At 59.0% G+C, this 20,336-nt stretch overlaps 1 protein-coding gene across 1 annotated transcript in view; it reads right to left on the bottom strand.

Annotated features, from left to right (window-relative positions):
- LOC101641471 (maestro heat-like repeat family member 5) overlaps positions 1-20,336 on the bottom strand; it is a 52,854-nt gene that overhangs the window by 2,457 nt on the left and 30,061 nt on the right. The window contains exons 14-27 of the mRNA XM_004697635.4: positions 19,347-19,442; positions 18,752-18,856; positions 17,553-17,688; positions 17,284-17,426; positions 16,551-16,700; positions 16,119-16,273; positions 6,008-6,170; positions 5,014-5,192; positions 3,402-3,539; positions 3,091-3,205; positions 2,603-2,746; positions 1,569-1,745; positions 807-962; positions 20-142 (exon numbers count right to left, since the gene is read on the bottom strand). Coding sequence (XP_004697692.4) covers positions 20-142; positions 807-962; positions 1,569-1,745; positions 2,603-2,746; positions 3,091-3,205; positions 3,402-3,539; positions 5,014-5,192; positions 6,008-6,170; positions 16,119-16,273; positions 16,551-16,700; positions 17,284-17,426; positions 17,553-17,688; positions 18,752-18,856; positions 19,347-19,442 — 1,980 coding nt within the window. The remainder of the gene's footprint in view (positions 1-19; positions 143-806; positions 963-1,568; positions 1,746-2,602; positions 2,747-3,090; positions 3,206-3,401; positions 3,540-5,013; positions 5,193-6,007; positions 6,171-16,118; positions 16,274-16,550; positions 16,701-17,283; positions 17,427-17,552; positions 17,689-18,751; positions 18,857-19,346; positions 19,443-20,336) is intronic.

The raw sequence follows: 20,336 nt of genomic DNA, 5'->3' as shown, positions 1-20,336 counted from the left end.
CGCCCCGCCCCCGCCTCACCAGGCAGCTCCACAGGAAGTGGCGGGCGCTGAGGCCCTGCTCCCAGGCCAGTGTGCAGTATAGCGTGTGACGCAGACGCCAGCGCAGCAGCACCGCGCAGCGGTAGAAGGCGAACTTGGCCTGCTACGGGGACAACTGAGGGTCACCGCCCCGCAGGCACAGCCCCGTGGCCCTTCCCGCCTCGGGACCTGGAGGGCCCTCCCCGCTCCACCCTCAGCTCGGACCCCATTGTCCCGCGGAACCTTCCAGACTTCCTCCCAGGCTGCAGAGCCAGCCCCCCATCCCCCCATCCCCACCCTGCTCTCCAGCCGACTGCGGGCAGGAACTCAGACCCTCCCCCACTCACACAGGTGGACTGAGGGCAGCACCATCTCCCTGCCAACCCCCACACCCAATCTTCCCATGGAAGACCCAGCGCGGGCAGCCCTAGTTTCAGGTGGGGCTGGATGCCCTTGGCCCTGCTCCCTCAGGCTGGAGCCGGGAAGCTGGTGGCTCTAGTGAGTTGTCATCTCAGCATGGGTGTGGGCACTGCTCCAGGGGGGGGGCATGTGTGAACAGTTCCCCCAGGACTTGGCACCTGGTGGTACAGTTGGAGTGTGTGTGTGTGTGTGCGCATACTGTGGGAGGGCCACGCAGGACCTGGGTGGGACCCACTGCCCCATGGAGCACCCGTCCACCGTGGGCACTCCCCTTGCTGTGTGCCAGTCCACCCCGAAGCCCCAGCTCCCTAGCAGGCCCTGCCCCTCGGGTCAGAGCCTCTGGCCTGCCTTGCCGCTGAGGCACTGACCGTGGCCACAGCTGGGCAGTGGTCCTTCAGGTGCAGCAGCAGGGACACCAGGCTCTGGTAGACCTGGGCTCGCAGCCCGCCCAGCTCGTGACCCACCATGGCCGTCACCAGGTCCCCAAACAGCGCCATGGCAGCTGTGCGGATCCCGTCACGCTCCTGCAAGGTGGGGGCTCAGAGCCAGACCCTTGGGTCCAGCCCGTCCAGCCACCGCAGGACCTCTCTCCCAGCCCTGGGCTCCTGGGGAGAACCTCGCACCCCAGATAGGACTCTATAGTGTGCTGTGCCTCCCCTCAGACTGGACCCTGAGGATGGGGTGTGCTCCTCCTTCAGACCGGATTTGGGGGAGGGCCTACCCCCTACTCAGACAGCGTTCCCAAGTCGGGCTGTGCCTCCTCCTCCAACTGGACCCTGGAGATGGGGCGTGCTTCCCCCTCAGACTGGATATGGGGGTGTCCTGCCTCTCCCCAGGGAGGATGTAGGGACAGCCCCGCATTACATTTCTCCCGCCACAGGCCATCCTGAAGCCGGTGCAGGGTCTGTCCCCCCAGTGTCACCCTGAGGGCACAGCCGTCCCGAATGGCTGTCCCAGGGAAGCTCGAGGCCCGTGGTCAACGCCCAGACCAGGCCCAGGGCACTGCCTGGCGGACCCGTCCCCAGCCTCTGTCCCCTGCCTATGGCAGGAGGGTGGCCAGGGTCCAGCTAGCCTTCTGAAAGGCTCCGGGGTGGGGGCTGCTCCCTGCCCGCCTGCCGGCGTGTGCTCACGTCATCGAAGAAGGAGCGGGCATTAATGGCGATGTTGAGGCCCTGGGTGCCGGCGCCCAGCCTGCCCAGGCGGTGAAGCATGTCCGACACGGTGCCCATCACACGCACCACTACTTGCTCACTGTCCTGGAAGAAGCCGGCCAGGAAGGGCGGCAGCTGGCGGAGGAGCAGGCTCCCCTGGGGGCAGGCACCGGGTGGGGGTGGCAGTGAGGGGCCAAAACTGGTTGCTCAGGCACCCTCCAGACTGCATTTGCTGCTCCTGCACCCACAGGTGGAGGGGCCCCTGCTTATGCCTGTTGTGGGGAGCGGTGCTGTCCACCACCAGCTCGGGGAGCCTGGAGGGGCCACTGTGCTGCCCACCAGGAGCTGGGGGTCCCCTTGGGCCCACAGGAGTCCCAGGGGCCCCTTGTCAAGCCCCCAGGGGCATGATCTCCCCGCTTTCCCACGGGCTCACACTGTCCTGGGGGTGGGAGAAGGAGAGGGGCCCAGTGGGGGCAGGTGGGACCAGGGATTGGACAAGGCCAAGACCAGTCAGCTGCCCTCAGCTTAAAAGGTCCACCTGGTGGTGGCTTCAGGCCTCTCGGCTATCACTGGCCCTTCTCTGTTCAACATCGGAATTCATTCTCACCTAACCACCTCCACTCCACTCGTCTCACCGAGCTGCACACCCAGTATCCCGAGGGGCTGCTGGGAGGGGAGGTGTGGTTGGGTGGGGATGAATTCCGATGTTGAACAGAGGGTCTGTGTCCTTGGAGGGAAGTCGGTGAGCCGGACAGCCCTCTGCCATCAGCTGTTTTAGGAGCTGATTTGGACCCTTCCAGCCTCTGCCCTCTGATGCCCAGCATTGAAGCTCCCTCCCCGCCCACGGGCTCAGACCCCTTCACCTCCCTGGGGTCCTACCATGGCTGCCAGCCTACATTCCACTTGTGGAGACCAAGCCCCAGCCCGCTCCTCTGTTCCCAGAGGCCTCCCAGTGCCGGTCTGCGTGGCTGGCCACCACCTGACCCTGCTGGAGCATCTGGCCCTCCTCTCACCTTCTCGGGGTGGAAGAGAATGTTGGCCAGGCCCTGCAGGCTCCACACCCGCACCTCGGCGCTGGGGTCCCTCAAGCCTCGAGCCAGCACCATCAGAGCCCCCTGCGTGGGAAGGGCCTCCAGCAGGATGGGGCTGTAGAGGAACTGGGCCCCCAGGTAGTGGTCAGTCCCAGCACCTGGCCAAGGGCGTCTGGCCAGGGGCTCCAGAGGGCGGCAGACCCTCACTCTCTGGGGATCTTGATTCCTGCTGCTGAAACCCACTCCCAGGCTGGCTCCCCCTTCTGAGACCAGCTGGGGAAGCAGAGGCTGGGTGGGGGTGGGGGTGTGTGTCACACAGCAAGGCCCACATAGGTTCACAGCCTGGCTGCAGGGCTCTGCCTTGGTGCCCCCCTCCCCCCCATGCTTGGGGGCAGGGCTGGGAATCCTGCTGGCTCTTCTCCAGCTGAGGCCGGTGGAGGCCCGGCCGGGCTGGGCGCAGGCTGCCGTACCTCCATGAGGATGAGCAAGGCCACCTTCCTCTCACGCTCTTCCTTGCACTGCAGGTTGGGCAGCAGCTGGTCCAGCACGGCCTTGATCTGTGAGCAGTGGTTCTGCACCATGGCCCTGGGGAGCAAGGCAGGGACAGGCCTGGGCTGCAGCTGGCCCCCTGCGAGCAGGTCCAGGCTGGGGTGGGGTGAGGGGCTGAGGGTTGTTCTGAGTGGGTACACGTGCTGAGCCTGCCTGCTGTGGTCTCAGGCCAGCCCTGGGGCCCCCAGATTCCAGGCAACCCCAGGAGAGACTGGGGCAGAGATGACCGTACCTGGCGAGGAGGCCCACGCCCTGTGGGTAGGTGGGCATGGTGGTGAACAGCTCCCAGGCCCCCTGCAACTCCAGGTGGGCGAAGTCATGCCAGTGGCCAGTGGTGGACAGGAGGCTCTTGAGCGCCTCCAATGATGTGCTGTGGGTGGACATGGCGGGGAGTCAGGCCTGCCTGGGGCCACGGGGCCACCGCCGTTCCCACGTTGGAGGCCATATTCCTGCTCCAGCACTTGGCTGCCCAGGGCCACCCTGTGAGCACTGGTGGGGGACCCCAGAGGCAGATTTGTTAGGGTTGCAGGTCGAAGCAAGAGGGGCCTTTGGGACCCCTTAGGCCCAGGCTCAGAGCACACTGGGACAGAGAGAAGGGGGTCTCCGGGTTACCACAGGACCTAGGGAGAGTGACCCTGAAATGGGGGCACACGTGACTGTGTGTGGTTGCTGACTCAAGACTTGATGCTTAACCCACCCGGAGGCAGTTAGGAAGAAAGGCCTGGAGATCTATGGGAACTTGGCCACCGAAGTGCCCAGATACCCTGGCTGGCAGGGGTCACGCCCACTCCCCAGCACCCAGGCTGGCCAGGAGTCACGTCCACTCCCTGGCAACTGGCGTTGGGTTTACTGGGGGGCTGGGGTTGAGTGAGACAGGCACACAGATGCCCTGTGTCCGGGCACCCCTTCTATGAGAGCACATAGCCCAGTAGAGAGCAAGGCTGAGGGGCTCAGGTTGTGGAGGGACCAGAGCAGGGGAGGGACAGGCACATGTCTCGGTGGCCCGGCAGCTGAGAGAACTCCCAGTGGACTCTGAGCAGACACTTGCAGGGTGAGACTCTGGGGGTAGGGGGTGGGGGCGGGGCTCCAGAGAGTGGGGCAACTGTGCAGATAGGGGGTGGGTCAGGTGGGGAGGGGACTCTCGGGCCTCATGGGGACCTGGAGGGAGCAGGAGGGGCTGTGTAAGCAGGCACGATAGGCGCTGATTTGGGCTTGCTGGGTGGGGGGGCGACAGGCTCAGGCAGCCCCTCCGCCCACCCTTAGCTCGCCTCACCCCCTCAGTTGTGGGAGGACTTTTGTTAGCTCATTAGGGAAGATTCATGGTCTTTGCTTGGTTGCTCAGAACACAGCGAGGGATGTGAGGCAGGGAGAAGGGATGGAGACCAGCCCTCAGAGCAGTTGGGCTGACAAACGCCGATGGGGTGTGGAGCACCTCACAGAGTGAACCACCAGGGCGCTGGCCCAGCGGCTGTCAAGGAATTCTGACTGGATTTCTCAAACTTAGACCTGGCGGTGGACACGGACCATGCAGGCAGCCCCTCATGGCCTGCGGCTGGACATGGACCATGCAGGCAGCGCCTCATGGCCTGCGGCTCCCACACAGCTGGGGACCACTAGGGTGCCTGGGGTGGCATGGGGGTGCTAGGTAAGCTTTGCATGGACACTCCTGGGGCCCAGAAGCCTCAGTTTGCATGTCTGTAAAGTGGGAAGATGGACAATAGGCTAACAGGCCTCTCAAAGGCCCCTTGGAGGAAGGCCACATGGGGGAGGCTGCCCACGATGTAGGCTGCTGGGGGCTGGCACTGCTGCCCACCCTGGCCCAGTTTCCCTGCTTCCTGGCTGACCTCTGGGGACTGGGCCAGTTCTCCTGGGCCCCCGGGTGGGGCTGCGGCTCCTGGGGCAGGTCCAGCTGCAGGACGTACAGCACCTGGCTCAGCAGGGCCAGCAGGAGCTCGGGGTAGGCCTCCTGCACTGCCACTCTGTACTCCCGGGCAAACTGCAGTTCGTGGAGCGTATTCATGGCCTGCAGGCAGGGCGGGTACCGGTCTGTGTGCACGTGTGAAAGCAGGTGCACGTTGTGAGTGTGAGCATGTGTTCACGTGTGTAAGCATGTGTATGAGCATGTGTGAATGTGAGTGTGAGCATGTATGCAAACTACCTCATGGACCATGTTCATGACTTGTGGACAGGGAGTGCGTGGGTGTGTTTATGCATGTGTGTACGTAAGTGTGAGCATGCATGCACGTGAACATGTGTATATGTGTGAGCATGTGTGTACGTAAGTGTGAGCATGCATGCACGTGAACATGTGTATATGTGTGAGCATGTGTGTATGTGACTGTAAGCATGTGAGTGTGACCATGTGACCATGTGTGCAAACAATACCTCGTGGACCATGTTCATGACTTGTGGACAGGGAGTGTGTAGGTGTGTTTATGCATGTGTGCATGTTTTTGAATATGAATGTGTGTATGAGTGTGACTGTGTATGAACTGCACTCATGGGCATGGTGCAGGTGTGCATGAGTGTGTGTATGCATGGCATGCGTGTAGGGGTGTCTGCATGTGTCTCCCAGCCATGCCTCTGGTCCACTTCCCCTGCTCAGAAGCTCCCCAGGCCTCCACTGTTCTCAAGGACTAGACCCAATGTCCACCGGCCCCTCCTGCTGTGTACCCCCCGCCCCCCACCAACTCTCTGGAGTCCCCACTGGCCTCCCTGCCAATGCTCCCTGCTGCAGGCCCTGTCCTTCTGGCCTGCTGGGCATAAGAAGCTGGAAATGGAGTCCCCCTTCCAGGGCCTAACCAGAAGGTGGATGGGGGTGGGGGCGGGCAGACTCACGGCCAGCGAGCGCAAGTAGGTCTTGTCCTTGGGTTGGGAGCCGCCCTCCTCTCCCGTTGTGGCAGGCAGAGGCCGCTCCTGCAGCACCGTCAGCAGAATGGCCAGCACGTGCTGGCTCAGGGGCACATCAATGCCCATGGCCCTCCACAACCGGGAGGCGTGGCTGCAGTGGACAGGGTGGTGTGAGGGCAGGAGGGGCTGGACCACTTCTGGCCTGTCCCTGCCCCCTCCCACTCAGCACAAGGCAGGGTCCCTCCATCCACTTGCTCTGCATTCTGCACCTCAACACGGGCTCTTCCACCCCTCCCCCTCAATCCTCGGTTGCTCCCTCAGCCCAGTGGTCACTGCTTCCTTCTGGAAGCCTTCCCTGACCACCTCTCTCAGGCTCTGGGGCCCCCTGCCTTGCCCAGCCCAGCCCAGGTAAGTCAAGTCCAGGGTCACCTGGGGCTCCTCGAGGTTTGTACAGCCAAGGAGATGGCTGATGGCCAGGGGATGTGCCCTGCCTGGGGTCCTGCAGGAACCAGGGAGCTGGACAGAGGCCAGGGCTGCCCACCCTACAGTTCCCCCTGCTCCAGGGGCATCACCCTGAGTCCCGTGAGGCGGGGTGGGCTTCGGTTGCCCTGATCCCTCACCCTAAGTGGTCTTTGGGCCCCAGAGTACTGTGGACACATTGTCAGGAGAGTCCGGTCGCCAGAGAAGGACCTGATGCTTGGTGAGGTGGGGGCAGTGACGGAGAGGAGGCCCTGCACAAGACGGACTGGCACCGTGGGCTGGGACATAGGCACAGTGGTGAGGATGGCACGGGCCGGGGCAGGGGTCCGTTCTGTTGTGCATGAGGTGGCTGTGGGCCTGAACTGACTGGAGGGCACAAGCTGGGCCAAGGGGCCCAGGGGGTTGTGGAGAGGGTGTGGGCCTGGGAGCCCTTTGGGGCCCTGCAGGAGCCCCTCCCTTGTCCCACATGACCCTGGGTCTGTGGGTTCTGGGGGCACTCCTCCTGGGAAAAGCAGGCCTTTGGAGCCAGAGAGGCCTGGCCTTAAATCCCAGGTCTGCCTTTGCTGGCTGTGTGACCTTTGGCCAGCCACGGACCCTCTCTGGGCCTGAGACCCCTGACTGCACAGTGAGGTGGAGGCTGTCTGCGAAGGGCTGGGCTTCCAGCTACAGGGTCCTTGCTGGGCGTTCATGCACTGCCGCTCCCCCAGCATGGACGAGCTCGTGGGAGTGACCCCAAGAGTATGGAGATCGGGACGCCCCTCCAAGATGCACCCAGCACAGACAGTGAGTGCATGTGCGCCCAGGGCCCCAGAGAGGCCGCTCCCAATGGCCATAGGGAGCCCTGGCGCAGGCTGAACTGTTCTTCAGAACATGCACCATCACTCCCAAGCCCTGGGCCCGCGGGGGGGGGGGGGATGAGAAGCCATCCCCGAGTGGCACCCCATCCCCCCGAGTGGTGCCCTAGCCTCCTGGGTGTGAGAAGGCACGCTTTTGTCTCGTTAGAGGTGCCCCAGGGGACAGTTACAGCAGGAGGAGGATGGGGCTGTGGGTGTCACATCCTGGGCGAAGCTGGACCAGATGCCGGGAGGGTGGAAGGCTGCCCAGCACCGGGGCAGGCTGGAAGAGCAGCCTGGGCCCAGAGCACACAGGCCGAGCAGCTCAGATCCACACGGTGCTGCAAGATGAGGTCTAACTCTCTGTGGAGAGGGGGACTTGAACCGACGACCTCAGTCCAGGCAAGCCTAGGGAGGAAGGGGCGCTCTCTGGAGGACTTGACCCGGGCAGCGGTCTGAGCGCATACTGCCAGGTGGCCCTCAAGCTGGCACAGCCACGTGGCTTTCCAGGTGGTGGGAGTGCCCCAGGTGACATGCCGAGAGCAGCTCTATAACCCGATGCCCCTGCGGATGGGGCACACAGCGATGCCCGGGAGTGGGGACAGAGAGCAGGTCTCAGTACCACTGCAAGACACCTGGACAGCAGGTCTAAGGACAACGGCGCCTGCTAAATGCCCACCTCCTGACGCGGCCTTGGAAAAGCGTAGACAAGTGGATCAGAAAACTCGACCAAGAAGCCGGTTAACCAGGCGTCCAGCTGCTCTCCAACAGCCGTGGGAAGACGGACGGAGCGTGATCACACGGAGGCAATCAACAAATACTCAGAACGTGATGGGCGGGGAAGGGCGGGGGGACCGAGAGGAGCCCGACTCCCCTGGCCTTCTACCAAAAGCACAACCTGAGGCGCGTTTCACAGGATGGGCGCAAGAGGGACCCCGTAGTCTCTGTAAGGACCCTGAGAGAGAGCCCTCCCTGGGGGCACAAATAGTGAGCACTGTCATCCGGAGGGTCCATTGCTGGAGAAGGACATCAGGCCTGATATGGCAGAGGGTCACCCACGGAGGAAGGCCCCCAAGGAGAAGGCCGGACAAGACGGCAGCCCCCGGGAGGAGGGCGAGGGTCCTTTGTAGGCTGGTCACTATGAGCGGACCTACCAACACAGCAGCACTCACCCGAGGTTGGTCGTTCAAACACACCCATGAAAGAAAGGCCCAGAGATCTAGTCTGGGAAGGCCAAGGTCAAGACCAGCCTCAGGAGCTCAGTCCTGCTATGGCCATCGGCCACCACGCACCAGGGCCAGCCCACAGCAGGGGGCACCGAAACAACGCTGTTCCCTGATTTATTTCCATTGTTGAGACTATGACCCGAACATGCCCCATGTCAACAGCTTCTGCACGCACAGGTCTGTGCTAACTATTCTCGCCCCGCTTTCCCGCACTGTCCCTTCCCCAGGAAGATAAACTCCCTGGCCTCTGAGTTCCTCTCTCACCTTCAGTTTGCTGTTGCCAGTCTGACCCCAGAGAGGGGACCTGCAAAGGGCCAGACCCCTGGTTGGTTCAAGGGGATGCCAGAGGTCTCTTGGGACTAAGGTTTAAGGGTGACCTGCCCCAGACACACACACACACACACACATGTCCCTCCACCACACCTGCCCCAGACAGACACACACAGACACATACACAACACACCTGCCCCCCCACACTCCCTACACCTTTCCCAGACACACACAACACACATGCCTATTCCAGACACACAACACACACATCCCTCCCACACCTGCCCCAGCCCCCCCCACATCCCTCCCACACCTGCCCCAGCCACACACACAACACACACCTGCCCCAGACAGACACAGAGACACACACACTTGTCCTCGCATTTGCCCCAGACACACACACACACACACACACACACACACACTTAACTAATTTTTGGACTGAAGAGGGTGCTATTGAACTTAAATTGCTTAAAAAAACAAACAACCCGCTCTAGTCACATATGCACATAGCTGATACAAACACTCAGAAAAGAAACGTCAGTACCCATGAATGTGGATATGCACTGCCCCCTCCCCAAGACAAAGAGGAGGGAGAAAACCTAATACGGCCAGACCACACCCCCAATTCTAATCAGCATGCTTAAACCAGCACTGGAAGCTGAAAAGGCACCCAAATTAGACATTCGGAAAGAAGACAAGCAGAAGAGAAGAGAGAGCTGATTGTACTAAGAAAAGCAATGGAGGAAAAGGCAAAATTATCTCAAGCATGAAGAAAAAATTACGAGGTGCCCGAGGGAGCTAAGACGCAGATGAGGACTTAATAATGGGCTTCGGGGACAGGCAGAAGCGCCCCGGCAGATTGAGAATGAACGTAAGACAGAGAAGAAGAGTCCGAGAGAAAGCAGGGGACTTGGAGAGACGAGGAGGACTGAGGTTTGGGCCACTGGAGTCCTTCCACCACTCGGCGGTCGGTCGGCGCTGCCCTGCGGCGGCGTGCCTGCAGCTGCGATGCTGGAAGCTAGGCCACCAGGCTCTCCGTACCAGCAGGGTCACCCAGAGTGAACAGGTTTCAGCCAAGCTTCCGACGAAGCGTGGATTCCAAAGAAGGGAGAGGCTGTCCGTCTCTGAGGGAGTAGCCACTGAACCGTGGCTGAGCGCCGCCAGCTCAGTGCCCGGCGCTGAGCCCCTCCGGTCAGAAGTACTCAAGTACATTGACGGAGGAGCTGCCTTCTTAAGGTTTGACCACGAAGAGGTGGATGGAGTGATGCTTTGGGGATTTTCATGTGCCGAGGGCATGACTCAAAACGAGAAGAGCTGTAAACATGTTTCCATCATCAGAATGTGGACCGCATGAAGCATGAATTTAGGAAAACCCAAAGTCCTCACAAATGAAACGGAACACTCCAAGACCCCTATCCCGGGCATCAGTGAATCAGTGAGTGGAACGGGCCGGGCATGTGGGGTCAGATGGTCATGCGGTCTACTGTGCCAGGAATGAGGCCATCCCGCCAACCTCTTCAGTCTGAAACGGATCAAACATGCAATCAAGACGCACTGATAACTATTGGCTGTCAGAAGGGGAAAGTTGGAAACAAAGAGGAGGGAACAGTGGTTGGAGAAACACGGCCTCAGTGATACAAGTGACGCCAGAACGCGCCAGGCCCAGGCCGTCACGGCAAATACCTTTTCCCAACACCACCAGTGGTGACCACATGGGCTTCCCAGAGGGAGCACACAGGGATCCAATGGACTACATCTACGGGGAGAGAGGACGGAGAAATTCACTCTCAGCCGCCCAAATGGGGCTGGGGCTGGCCAACTGTGGAGCAGGACATCAATTGGTCACATGTCAGTTCAAGTTGAAGCCTCAGAACATTAAAGCAAGTTCATGAGAGCCAAGGTCCAAACATGTGAAGGCTATATTAGACTCATTGACACGAAGGGCAGATAACCTGATGAGTTGTGGTAGGGCCCGAAGAAGAGCCAACATGCCGAAAACACAGGCCATTGGAAAGATGGGAAGGGAGGAAAAGATGGAAGTGGAGGTAGGAGAGACTCTGAAACCTGCTCTTGGACACAGGTGAAGGGGAGAAATGAAGGCGTGGGCAAGCCAACCAGCTGATTTCCAAGGGCAGCCAGAGAAGACAAAGTACTGCCAGGAAAACGTGCAAACACTGGAGATAAAAAGCCAGACAAGGAGAACATGCTTAGCATCTTAAACTGAAGTGAGAAAAAACAATCAACTTTGAACTGCAATATTGAAAGATTCTGTGAGCAAAATACTGAATGACGCAGGAAGCATCAAAAGAATATGGAAGAAAATACAGAGTCACTCACGGCACCAAAAAGAAATTGTCGACATTAAACCACTTCATGAGGTAGCATAGATGGAGCCCTGCTGATATCGAAGAAGTCCAAGCTTCCCTGGAGGCCTTCGCCAAAAACAAGGCTGCTCCCGGAGCCGACGGAATACCAATGGACATGCGTCAACAAGCCGATGAAGCCCTGGAAGCTTGGTGTTCATCTATGTCAAGAAATCTGGAAGATAGCTACCTGGCCGACTGACTGGAAGAGGTCCATCTCTGTGTCCATTCCAAAGAAAGGTGACCCAACAACGTGTGGGAATTACAGGACAATATCAACAACTCAAGCTTCAGAAGAGGCTGCGGGGAAAGAGGGCACTGCTGGCCTCAGACGGGTTTGGGTGAAAGTGGAGAGGACAAGCAGATGTTTACTTGTGTTTGACTGACCATGTGAAGGAATCCACTGTGTGGATCATAACGAGCTTTGGACAGCCGTGAGAAGAATGGGAATTCCACCGCATCGTGCTCACTCCATGGAGCCTGGCCCTGGACCAAGAGGCCGTCGTGGGAAAGAACACGGGATCAAACACCGCGTGATTTAAAATCAGGCAACGTGGGCATCAGGGCTGCCTCCCCTCACAATACTTCACTCTGTACGCTGAACAGATACGTTGAGAGGCTGCAGATTATGAAGAAGGTGCCATCAGGAATTGGGGAAGGCTTATACCCATCCTTGCAGACAACACAACCTTGTTCGCCTAACGCAAGGGCTTGAAGTACTTGCTGACGAAGACCAAGGATCGCAGCCTTCACTGTGGATCGCAGCTCAATGTAAAGAAGACCCAAATCCTCACACCGGCACCAAATAAACACGAGGCATCATGATCAGCAGAGTGAAGGTCAGTTGTCCAGGATCTCATCCCACTAGGATCCACATCCAATATTCATGGCAGCAGCAGTCACGAACTCAAAGGATATATCGCATTGGCCAATCTGTTGCCCAGGACCTCTTTGAAGTGTTGAAGAGCAAGGATGTGACTTTGAAGACTAAAGGGTACCTGGTTCAAGCCACACTATTCCACCCACCTTACCTGCACGTGAATAAGGAAGACTGAGGGAGAAATGGCACGCTTGGTATGGTGCTGGTGAAGGTTTTTTTAAGTCCTGTGGACTGCCAGAAGCACCAGCCCACCAGACTTGGAAGAAGAGCCAGCTTGGGGCATGCTATCAGCAGAGACTGGTCCTTGGAGAAGGAGCCGTGCTTGGTGAAGCAGAAGGGCCGTGAACAAAGGAAGGGTCTCAAGAAGACGGATCAGCACCGTGGCTGCAACAGTGGGCTCAGGCGCAGGAATCCTGGAGAGGAGGGCACAGGCCTGGGCGGAGTTTTGTTCTGTTGTACACGGGGCGCCATTGGTCGGAACTGACTCGAGGGCACCTGCCCCCCACAACATAAGGGTCCTTTAACCCTTTGGATTCTAGATGATTTTCTGCTTTAATTCTTCTGTTGGTACCATGTGTTCTCAGTCATGGAGCGCACGCTGAAATCAAGGAGAGAATTGGATTTTGAGGCAACGGGGGGTATGGATGTAATTATGAGAGACACTTATGTCCCAAGTGGACTCTGGAGCTGGGAATGGTGCAGCCGGTCAGGCTCGTTTCTTCAGATCTGTTGAGTTAGCTCTGTAGGCTGCTTCCAGGTGGCGGCCTGTACTGTTGTCAGCTGCTGGCCCATCTGCTCATGGACACAATTTGTCGAAGCATCCACACTGATATTCTGTCAGTTCCTGGAGCCCCTGCTTTTCACCAGTGTCTGCAGTGCAGCGTAGTTTCCTCCTTCAATTGCTACCAGGTCTGGACCATATGCTACCTCTTGAAACGGTTGGATGTCGACCCATTCCTTTTTGATACAGTGATTCTGGGTATTCCCCTTTGGTAACTGCTGTGTTGTTCATGGAATCCTTCAGTAGTGCACCTTGAGGTTTGAGTTTTTTCTTCAGTTCATTCAATTTGAATTATGCCAAGCAAACTTTTCCCTTTTAGCTTCTTGGGAGAACAGCTTCCCAAGAAACTCGAGAGGCTGAGAATGCTGGTGGGCCATCGATGCCCCACAGGTCATTGGAGGGTTGAGAATGAAAACAACAGTAGGACAGACCCACATAGTTCTGCGAGGGCAGAGGTCCCCAGGAAAGGACTCCCAAGGGAGCCCACCGGGGAGGGCCTCTGGTTTTACTGACACTTTCCGATCTCATCTTTGAGATTACATGGAAGAGAACCCCTGGAAAACCAGAACAAACGAACACACGAGATTCTGAGGGATCCCGGAAACAGACTTCAGATTCGGAGGGCGGGGCTGGGCACCTCATCAGACTCAAGCAGAAAACACACATAAGGGTCGGCAGGCAGACCTGGAACTTTTAATAGGCCTTTTCTTCTTCCTCTTCCTCCTCCTGCTCTTCCTTCTTGCCTATCTATATTAGATAGGCAAAATAAACCATCCCAAGGAGAGAATAATGGGACTGATGGTTCTGGGGGTGGGCAGGGAAGAGGGGGAGGTGGGAGAAAGGGAGGGAGGAGCCAACAAACCAAGAGACCAGGGAACAACAAGTGATCTAAAATTGATGGCAAGGAGGGCATAGAATGCCTGGTGGGGTTTGATCAAGTGCAATGTAGCCAAGAGGAATTACTGAGAGCTAAAGGAAGGTCAAACATGATGGTGGGGCAGGAGGAAAGAAAAAGGAAATATAGGAAAGAACTAGGAGGCAAAAGGCATTTATAGCGGTATAAATATAGGCATGTATATATGTAAATATATTAATAGATAATGATAGGGATATAGGTCTATGTGCATATACTTATATGTTAAGTATTAAGGTAGCAGACAGACATTGGGTCTGTACTCAAATCCTCCCTCAATGCAAGAACACTTTGTTCTAATAACCTGGCATTCTGTGATGCTCACCTTCCCAACATTATCGCTGAAGACAAATGGGTGCATAAGCAAATGTGGTGAAGGAAGCTGATGGTGCCCAGCTATCAAAAGATATAGTGTCTGGGCTCTTAAAGGCTTGAAGTTAAGCTCAGAAGCGACAAAGCCCACGTGGAAGAAGCACACCAGCCTGTGCGATCACGAGGTGTCGTTGGGATCAGGCAGCAGGCATCAGAAGACCCAGAACAAAAAATCATATCCATGTGAATGAGGCGGGTCGAGTGGAGACCCAAAACCCATCTGTAGACAATTAGACATCCCCTCACAGAAGGGTCACAAGGAAGGGATGAGCCAGTCAGGGTGCAGTAGAGCACGGATGAAACACACAACATTCCTCTAGTTCTTTAATGCTTTACCACCCCCCACCCCACTATCATGATCCCATTTCTATCTTACAAATCTGGCTAGACTGGAATATGTACAGTGGTACAGATAGGAGCTCTCGACACACAGCATCCAGAATAGACAGATAAACACTCAGGAACAAGAATGGGAGTGGCGATACCATGCGGGCAGGGAGAAGGGGGGAGAGGAAGGGGGAATCACTTGCAATGATCAACGGATAAACACCCCTCCCCCCAACCAGAGGATGAACAACAGAAACGTGGGTGAAGGGAGAGAGTGGACGGTGTAGGATATGAAACTAACAATAGTTTATAATTTATCAAGGGTTCATAAGGGTGGGAGGCTGGGGGAGGGAGGGGACAAAAGAGGAGCTGACCCCACGGGCTCCAGTAGAAAGAAAATGTTTTGAAAATGATGATGGCAACACGTGTGCCAATGTGCCTGACACAATGGATGCGTGGATGGCTAGAAGAACTGTCAGAATCCCCAATAACATGATTATAAAACAAAACCCCAACCCCCTACGTGAGTTGCATGTTGATGAAGACTCACGGGGTTTTCTGGGAAAACTGACTCAGCAGGAAGCCGTCCGCAGTCAGAGGGTCAGTTTCAGAGAGAAAGTTCTTCAAGGGTCCTGGCCTGGCGAGTGCTCCCTCAATGTGCAAAGCAAATAAAGATGACCCCGGAAACCAAGCCAGGCAGCAGGGCCAGTGCTTTTGATGCCTGAGTGAAAGCAAGCTGGCCGGCAGGGAAGCAGATGCAGCGGAAGCAGAGCAGAGCAGCCCCGGGGCCGCTGACCCCAGGGGTCCCTGGAGACCAGCGCCATCAAATGGACGGCTCACCGACAGAAATTCCTGGAGAAAGGACGTGCACACACGTGGATGCTACCGAGGAGGAGAGAGGTGTGTCGCTAGCCAGTGGCGCCACGGAAGCAGGGGGAAGAGCTCCCACCGCCCAGGCCACAGATGGGCCTTTGGGGGCCACGGCCGTCACGGCCAAGGGGCTGGAACGAGGGTTGGAAGGGCAATGAAGAGGAGCAGGTGGAGGCCATCGAAAGGTTGAGAGTAAAAAGCAACAGCCACGACAGAGGGTAAACGCTTCCTATGTGAATGCCGTGCGTGGTGGAAGGCCAGTGCTCACGTGTCCGTCTGCCCATTGTGGGGGAAAAAGGACCTGCAGACCGACGGACATTGTGTGGCATTGGCAAGCTGCTTGGGCAGCGGCAGGCTCCGTCTGGCACACATGGCTATGGGGACTCAGGACGGGAATGTCCTGTGCACTGGACACCACCTGCAGTGCAGGGTCTTGGGGAGGTGAGGCCACAGAGGGGGACGGATGGGGAGCAGGTGAACAGAAGCCAATGGGCCAGCAGGAGGGGTGCCCACGGGGAAGGGCACAGCGATGCAGCTGGTGTGGGTCACTGATGGGTAAAGCGAGGCCGGCACTGTGTCCCCAGAGCCTGACCTGGGCGTGTGTGTGTGTGTGTGTGTGTGTGTGTGTGTGTGTGTGTAGGGGGGTGTCCTTGCCTGTGGGGTCTCAGGGACTATGAGGGCCAGGCTCTAGGCAGAGCTTGGGACGAGGCCCCACCCCTATACAGACAGAGCATAGGCGGGTATGAGGAAGGGGGTGGGCGGGCAGACTGGGGCCGGGCACCTGTCCAGAGGTATGGAGAAGTCCAGGAAGGTGGCCACCAGCTCGGTGGTGTGGCTCCGGGCCATCAGCGTGATGGCCTGCAGGACACTGTCCTTGGCCTGGGGGACCCGGACAGAGCGGAGTCCTAGGTGGATGGCCCGGCCCATCTTGGCAACCTGTGGGGGCAGGGAGAGGGCCCCGCTGAGGGCGGAGGCTGGCTGTGCCCTGGGGCGGACTGTCTGAGGGGGCAGACCTGGTTCTCTCTAGGGGGCCCTGAGGGGGAAGACACGATTCTGGGAGGGTCTGAGGGAGGGGTACAGCCTTGCCTGGGGTGGGCCTGAGTCTGTCTCCCCATCAGGCCTGTGTCCAGGTGTACCCCCTGGGCCCGTGGGCCTGAGTCCTGACGACTGACCCTTCCCTCTGCCCCATCCGAGTAGTGCCCCACCCCCTCACAGTGTCCAGCGTGGGCCCGTGGGCCCGGATGGCTGCCAGCAGTATCTCAGCGGCCGCCTGCACGTGGAAGGGGCTGGGCAAGCCCAGACCGTCGATGGCTGTCCAGATGAGCTCCGTCAGCTCGGGTTTGCTGAGGTGCTTCATGGTCTCCTGGAGCCGCGGGAGGTGTGGGTCACCTCACCTCAGCCAGAGGCCCCCCAGACTCTTGGGCCCCCAAGTGTCTGAGCCCCCAGACTCCTGGGCCCCTGCCGGAAAAGGAGCTCAAACAGAGGATAGCAAGGTGGAGGTAGGATGCGGGCAGTCACAGCCCCCGTGAGGGAGCAGGGAAGCTGGCCTGTGTGTGTGTGTGTGTGTGGGGGGTGGGGGGGGGGGGGGGGTTGGGGTGGTGGTGGTGGTGGTGGGTGGTGGATGTGGTCACGCTCGTGGGAGCAGCGGCTAGGGTCCCTGAGGGCCGAAAGCACTTTGTGGAGTGGCCAAGATGTCCAGCCCTGCTCCTGTGGACCCTCCCAGGAGCCAGCGGGACGTCCTTGGTACAGGGAAAGACTGAGGGCAGAAAAGGCTGAGTCTACTGATCCTGAATCCCGGTGCCCTAGCCCTGGTGGGGGGTGAGGGCTCCCGTAAATGCCCTCAGCCAAATGCATGGGATGCAGGGAGACACTGGCCCAGGGAGTGGAGCACACATCCCCTCCCCCATCCCGCCGCCCTTGACTAGCCCAGGCACTGGGGCTTTGACCTTGGTGGCTTGGGAGCTGCCCAGACTGAAGATGTGGTCTTTGGGGGGCTTCTGCCCCAGAGCGTCCTCAGTGGCCTCCTTCAGGTCACCGTTGCTCAAGAGATGCTTGGGGGACCCCGAGTTGAGCTTGAATGCTTTCCCAGCTGGGCGAGTGATTTGGGGGGTTAGAGGTGTCATTAGAGGTGAGCCCCCGGCCGAGGGCGGGTGGGCTGGGGTCACGCTGATGTCACTTGGGCTGGGGGGTGCACTGGGGTGGCCCTGAGGCTCACCTTTGTGGCGCATGAGTAGGAGGCAGAGGTGACCCACCCCTTCCAGGCTGGAGTGCTGGGTGGCCTTGTCAGGGTCTTGACACAGAATTCCCAGCATGCCCAGCAGCTGTCCCATCTGCCTCAGCTCTTCCTTGGGCTGCAGTGAGAGACAGAGGGACCACCCATGTCATCATCCCCGGGCCCTGGGACCACCACGCCCACTGCATTCCCTAGAACTGAGTGGCAGGTTGGACCTAGGGTGTGGTGCAAAATTTAAGGGGTGCCATCACTCAGCAATGGAGAGGATGATATTTCAGCACAGCGTTTTAAAAAATGGAAATGGGCAAACAGGATCTGACCCTACACCCAGGGCTCTGGTGGCCTAGCAGGTTAAACGTTGGGCTACTAAGCACAAGGTCAGCAGTTCAACACCATGAGGCTCTCCGGAGCAGAAAGGAGAGGCTGTGTGCTCCTGTAACCCAGGCGTTAGCCTTGGAAATCCACTGAACAGTTCGACCCTGTCCTACCGGGTGGCAACAAGTCGGCGCTGATGGCAGCACTCTTGCCGAATCCTGCTCACTTACCTCACCCTCTTGCTGGCCCTGGTCCTCAGAGCAGGCATGCCTGCTGGCACCAGGGCGGTGACCGGTTCCGTGTCCTGGGAGCCTCCAGGAGGAATTAGTGGTCAGTGCTGGACCACGCACTCTGGGCACACACTGATGCTTACCATTGGCCCCAAGGGCAACAGGGACAGCCCCCAGAGGGTGAGACTGTGGTCTGATGGGCCTCTGAGGTGGGGTGGGCTGGGGTGCTCAAAGCAAGAGGAGCCAACCCTAGTCTGGAAGCAGGGCCTCCACCTCTCCTCACTTCATCATTCTAAGTAGAAGTCATGCCCCCACGTTCCTGGTGAGAAGCTGAGGTTCAGGGGGAGAAGTACTGCTCAGTGTCCAGGCACAGAGAGCAGAGACCAGGTTCTAGGGTCAGGGCGGCCTGGCTTCAGAGCCCGGCATGAGGCCCAGGGCAGGGGTCTTCCCTGGCTGAGTCTGTTTTGTGTTTTGGCAATAGGCCACCAAGCTTGCCACCAGGTCAGGTGTCACCAGGTTCAGAAAGCAGCCATGTCCTTGGGCCCCGTGACCCCTGAGGAGGGTGGGGCACCGGAGAAGGGCAGTTCTGGCCAGGCTCCTAGGAGGTCCTGCCGCAGAAGAGGGGCTGGGACTCACATCCAGGGTGAGGTGCTGGTTCAGGAACTTGAGGAGGTTTGTGCAGCTGTGCACCGCGCGCTGCCTCTCGTGCGCCTTCTCCGACATCAGCCATGTGTACATGCGCTGCCAGATGCAGGGTGCGGGGGCGGGGGCGGGGGGGTGTCAGCAGGAAGAGCTGCGGGGGTGACCCAAGCCCAGCTCATGATGCAGATCGACAGGCCCTGCCCAACTCAGGCCACACCTGGACTCAAGACCTGCCCAGCGCAGGGCTGGGCTCCGCTCCAAAGCAAGGCTCCACCCAGTGAAGAAGACTGTGCTCCTTAGCAAAGCTCCACCCCCAACGGGGTGCCTAGCTTCCTCTGGGCCCAGGGTCCACCCACCTTGGCTCAGGCCCCGCCCCCCTCGGCCTTCCATTTCTCGGACTAAGGCACACTCTCCCGCCAATCGTAGTGCCCAAGGCGGACAATTGCTCAGTCCAACCCACTGCACCCCTTTTGTCCGGAACCACCACGACCCCTATACCGGGCTGCCCACTGGGGTCCCAATCCAGGCCCTGACTCCTCCGGGTGGTGCTCCCAGCCCCTCTGGGTTCCTCGCCCTGGCCCCCACTCACTGACAGCAGGAAGTGCAGCTCCTGGGCTGTGGGCGTCTGCGCGAGCAGGCCCTGCAGCAGCTGGTCCAGGGCGCCCACCGTCTTGTTGTACAGCACCTGTGAGGACCGCGTGGTCAGGGCCCAGAGCCACAAGCACTGGCTGTCGGTACAAGTGGCCTCGCTTCCCGTGCTCGCCGTCCACAGAGCCACCTCTCCTGCCCACACCCCACCCTGCCCACAGTGCTGGCCCTCGCCTGGGAAGCAGTCGATTAAGCAGAGCCAGGCCTGTAGGCCCCTCATTTCTCTGCTGCCTGCCTGCTCTTCTCTCCTTGAACAGATCTTTCCATGAAAAAGCACACAGCCCCTCACCTAGTAGGTGCTCAATTAACACAGCATGTCTTGTGGCCCTGGCTGCCCACCTGGTGCCCACCCATTGGCCAGCCTCTCCTGGGGACCCGTGTGGTTGGAAAGCTCAGTGTGCCAGCCCCCCAGCACGCCTCATTCTCCTCCCCCGGGCCTTGCACCTGGATCTCCCGGGCCTGGGCGAGCATCAGTGCAGAGGACTGCGCTGCCCAGTGGAGGTGGGGTGCACGGAGCCCTGTGCAGAGCTGAACGGTTTTCCAGGCAGTGGGTGGTCACCAGACCTGACTGAGGTGTTCCTGGGTGGTTGCACCTGCCATCTTTTGGCTTGTTGCCGGGCGCTTAACCACGAGTGCTCCTAGGGACACCTGCTGCTGCTAGCACCTGTGCTGTCCATTCCGACTCCCGGCGGCCTGTGTGCCAGTGTGGACTCTCAGGGGCGTGTGTGTGTGTGTGTGTGTGTGTGTGTGTGGACTCTTGGCGGCCCCATGCGTCTGCATGGCCCCAGGTTGTGCTGGGCTGTCATTGCTACGGGGGTGGACCACCAGTCTATGTCCCACAGAGCCATGGTGGATTTGAACCGGTGGCCTTTCCATTTGCAGTGGAGCGCTTCTTACTTGTGCCACCAGAGCCCAAACAAACCCACCGTCC

This window comes from Echinops telfairi, unplaced genomic scaffold (assembly GCF_000313985.2).
Source record: "Echinops telfairi isolate 266 unplaced genomic scaffold, ASM31398v2 ScPeMD7_1;HRSCAF=3_0, whole genome shotgun sequence".
NCBI lineage: Eukaryota > Metazoa > Chordata > Mammalia > Afrosoricida > Tenrecidae > Echinops > Echinops telfairi.
The sequence above is the reverse complement of the archived record's forward strand: the minus strand, read 5'-3'. Positions and strand labels throughout refer to the sequence as shown.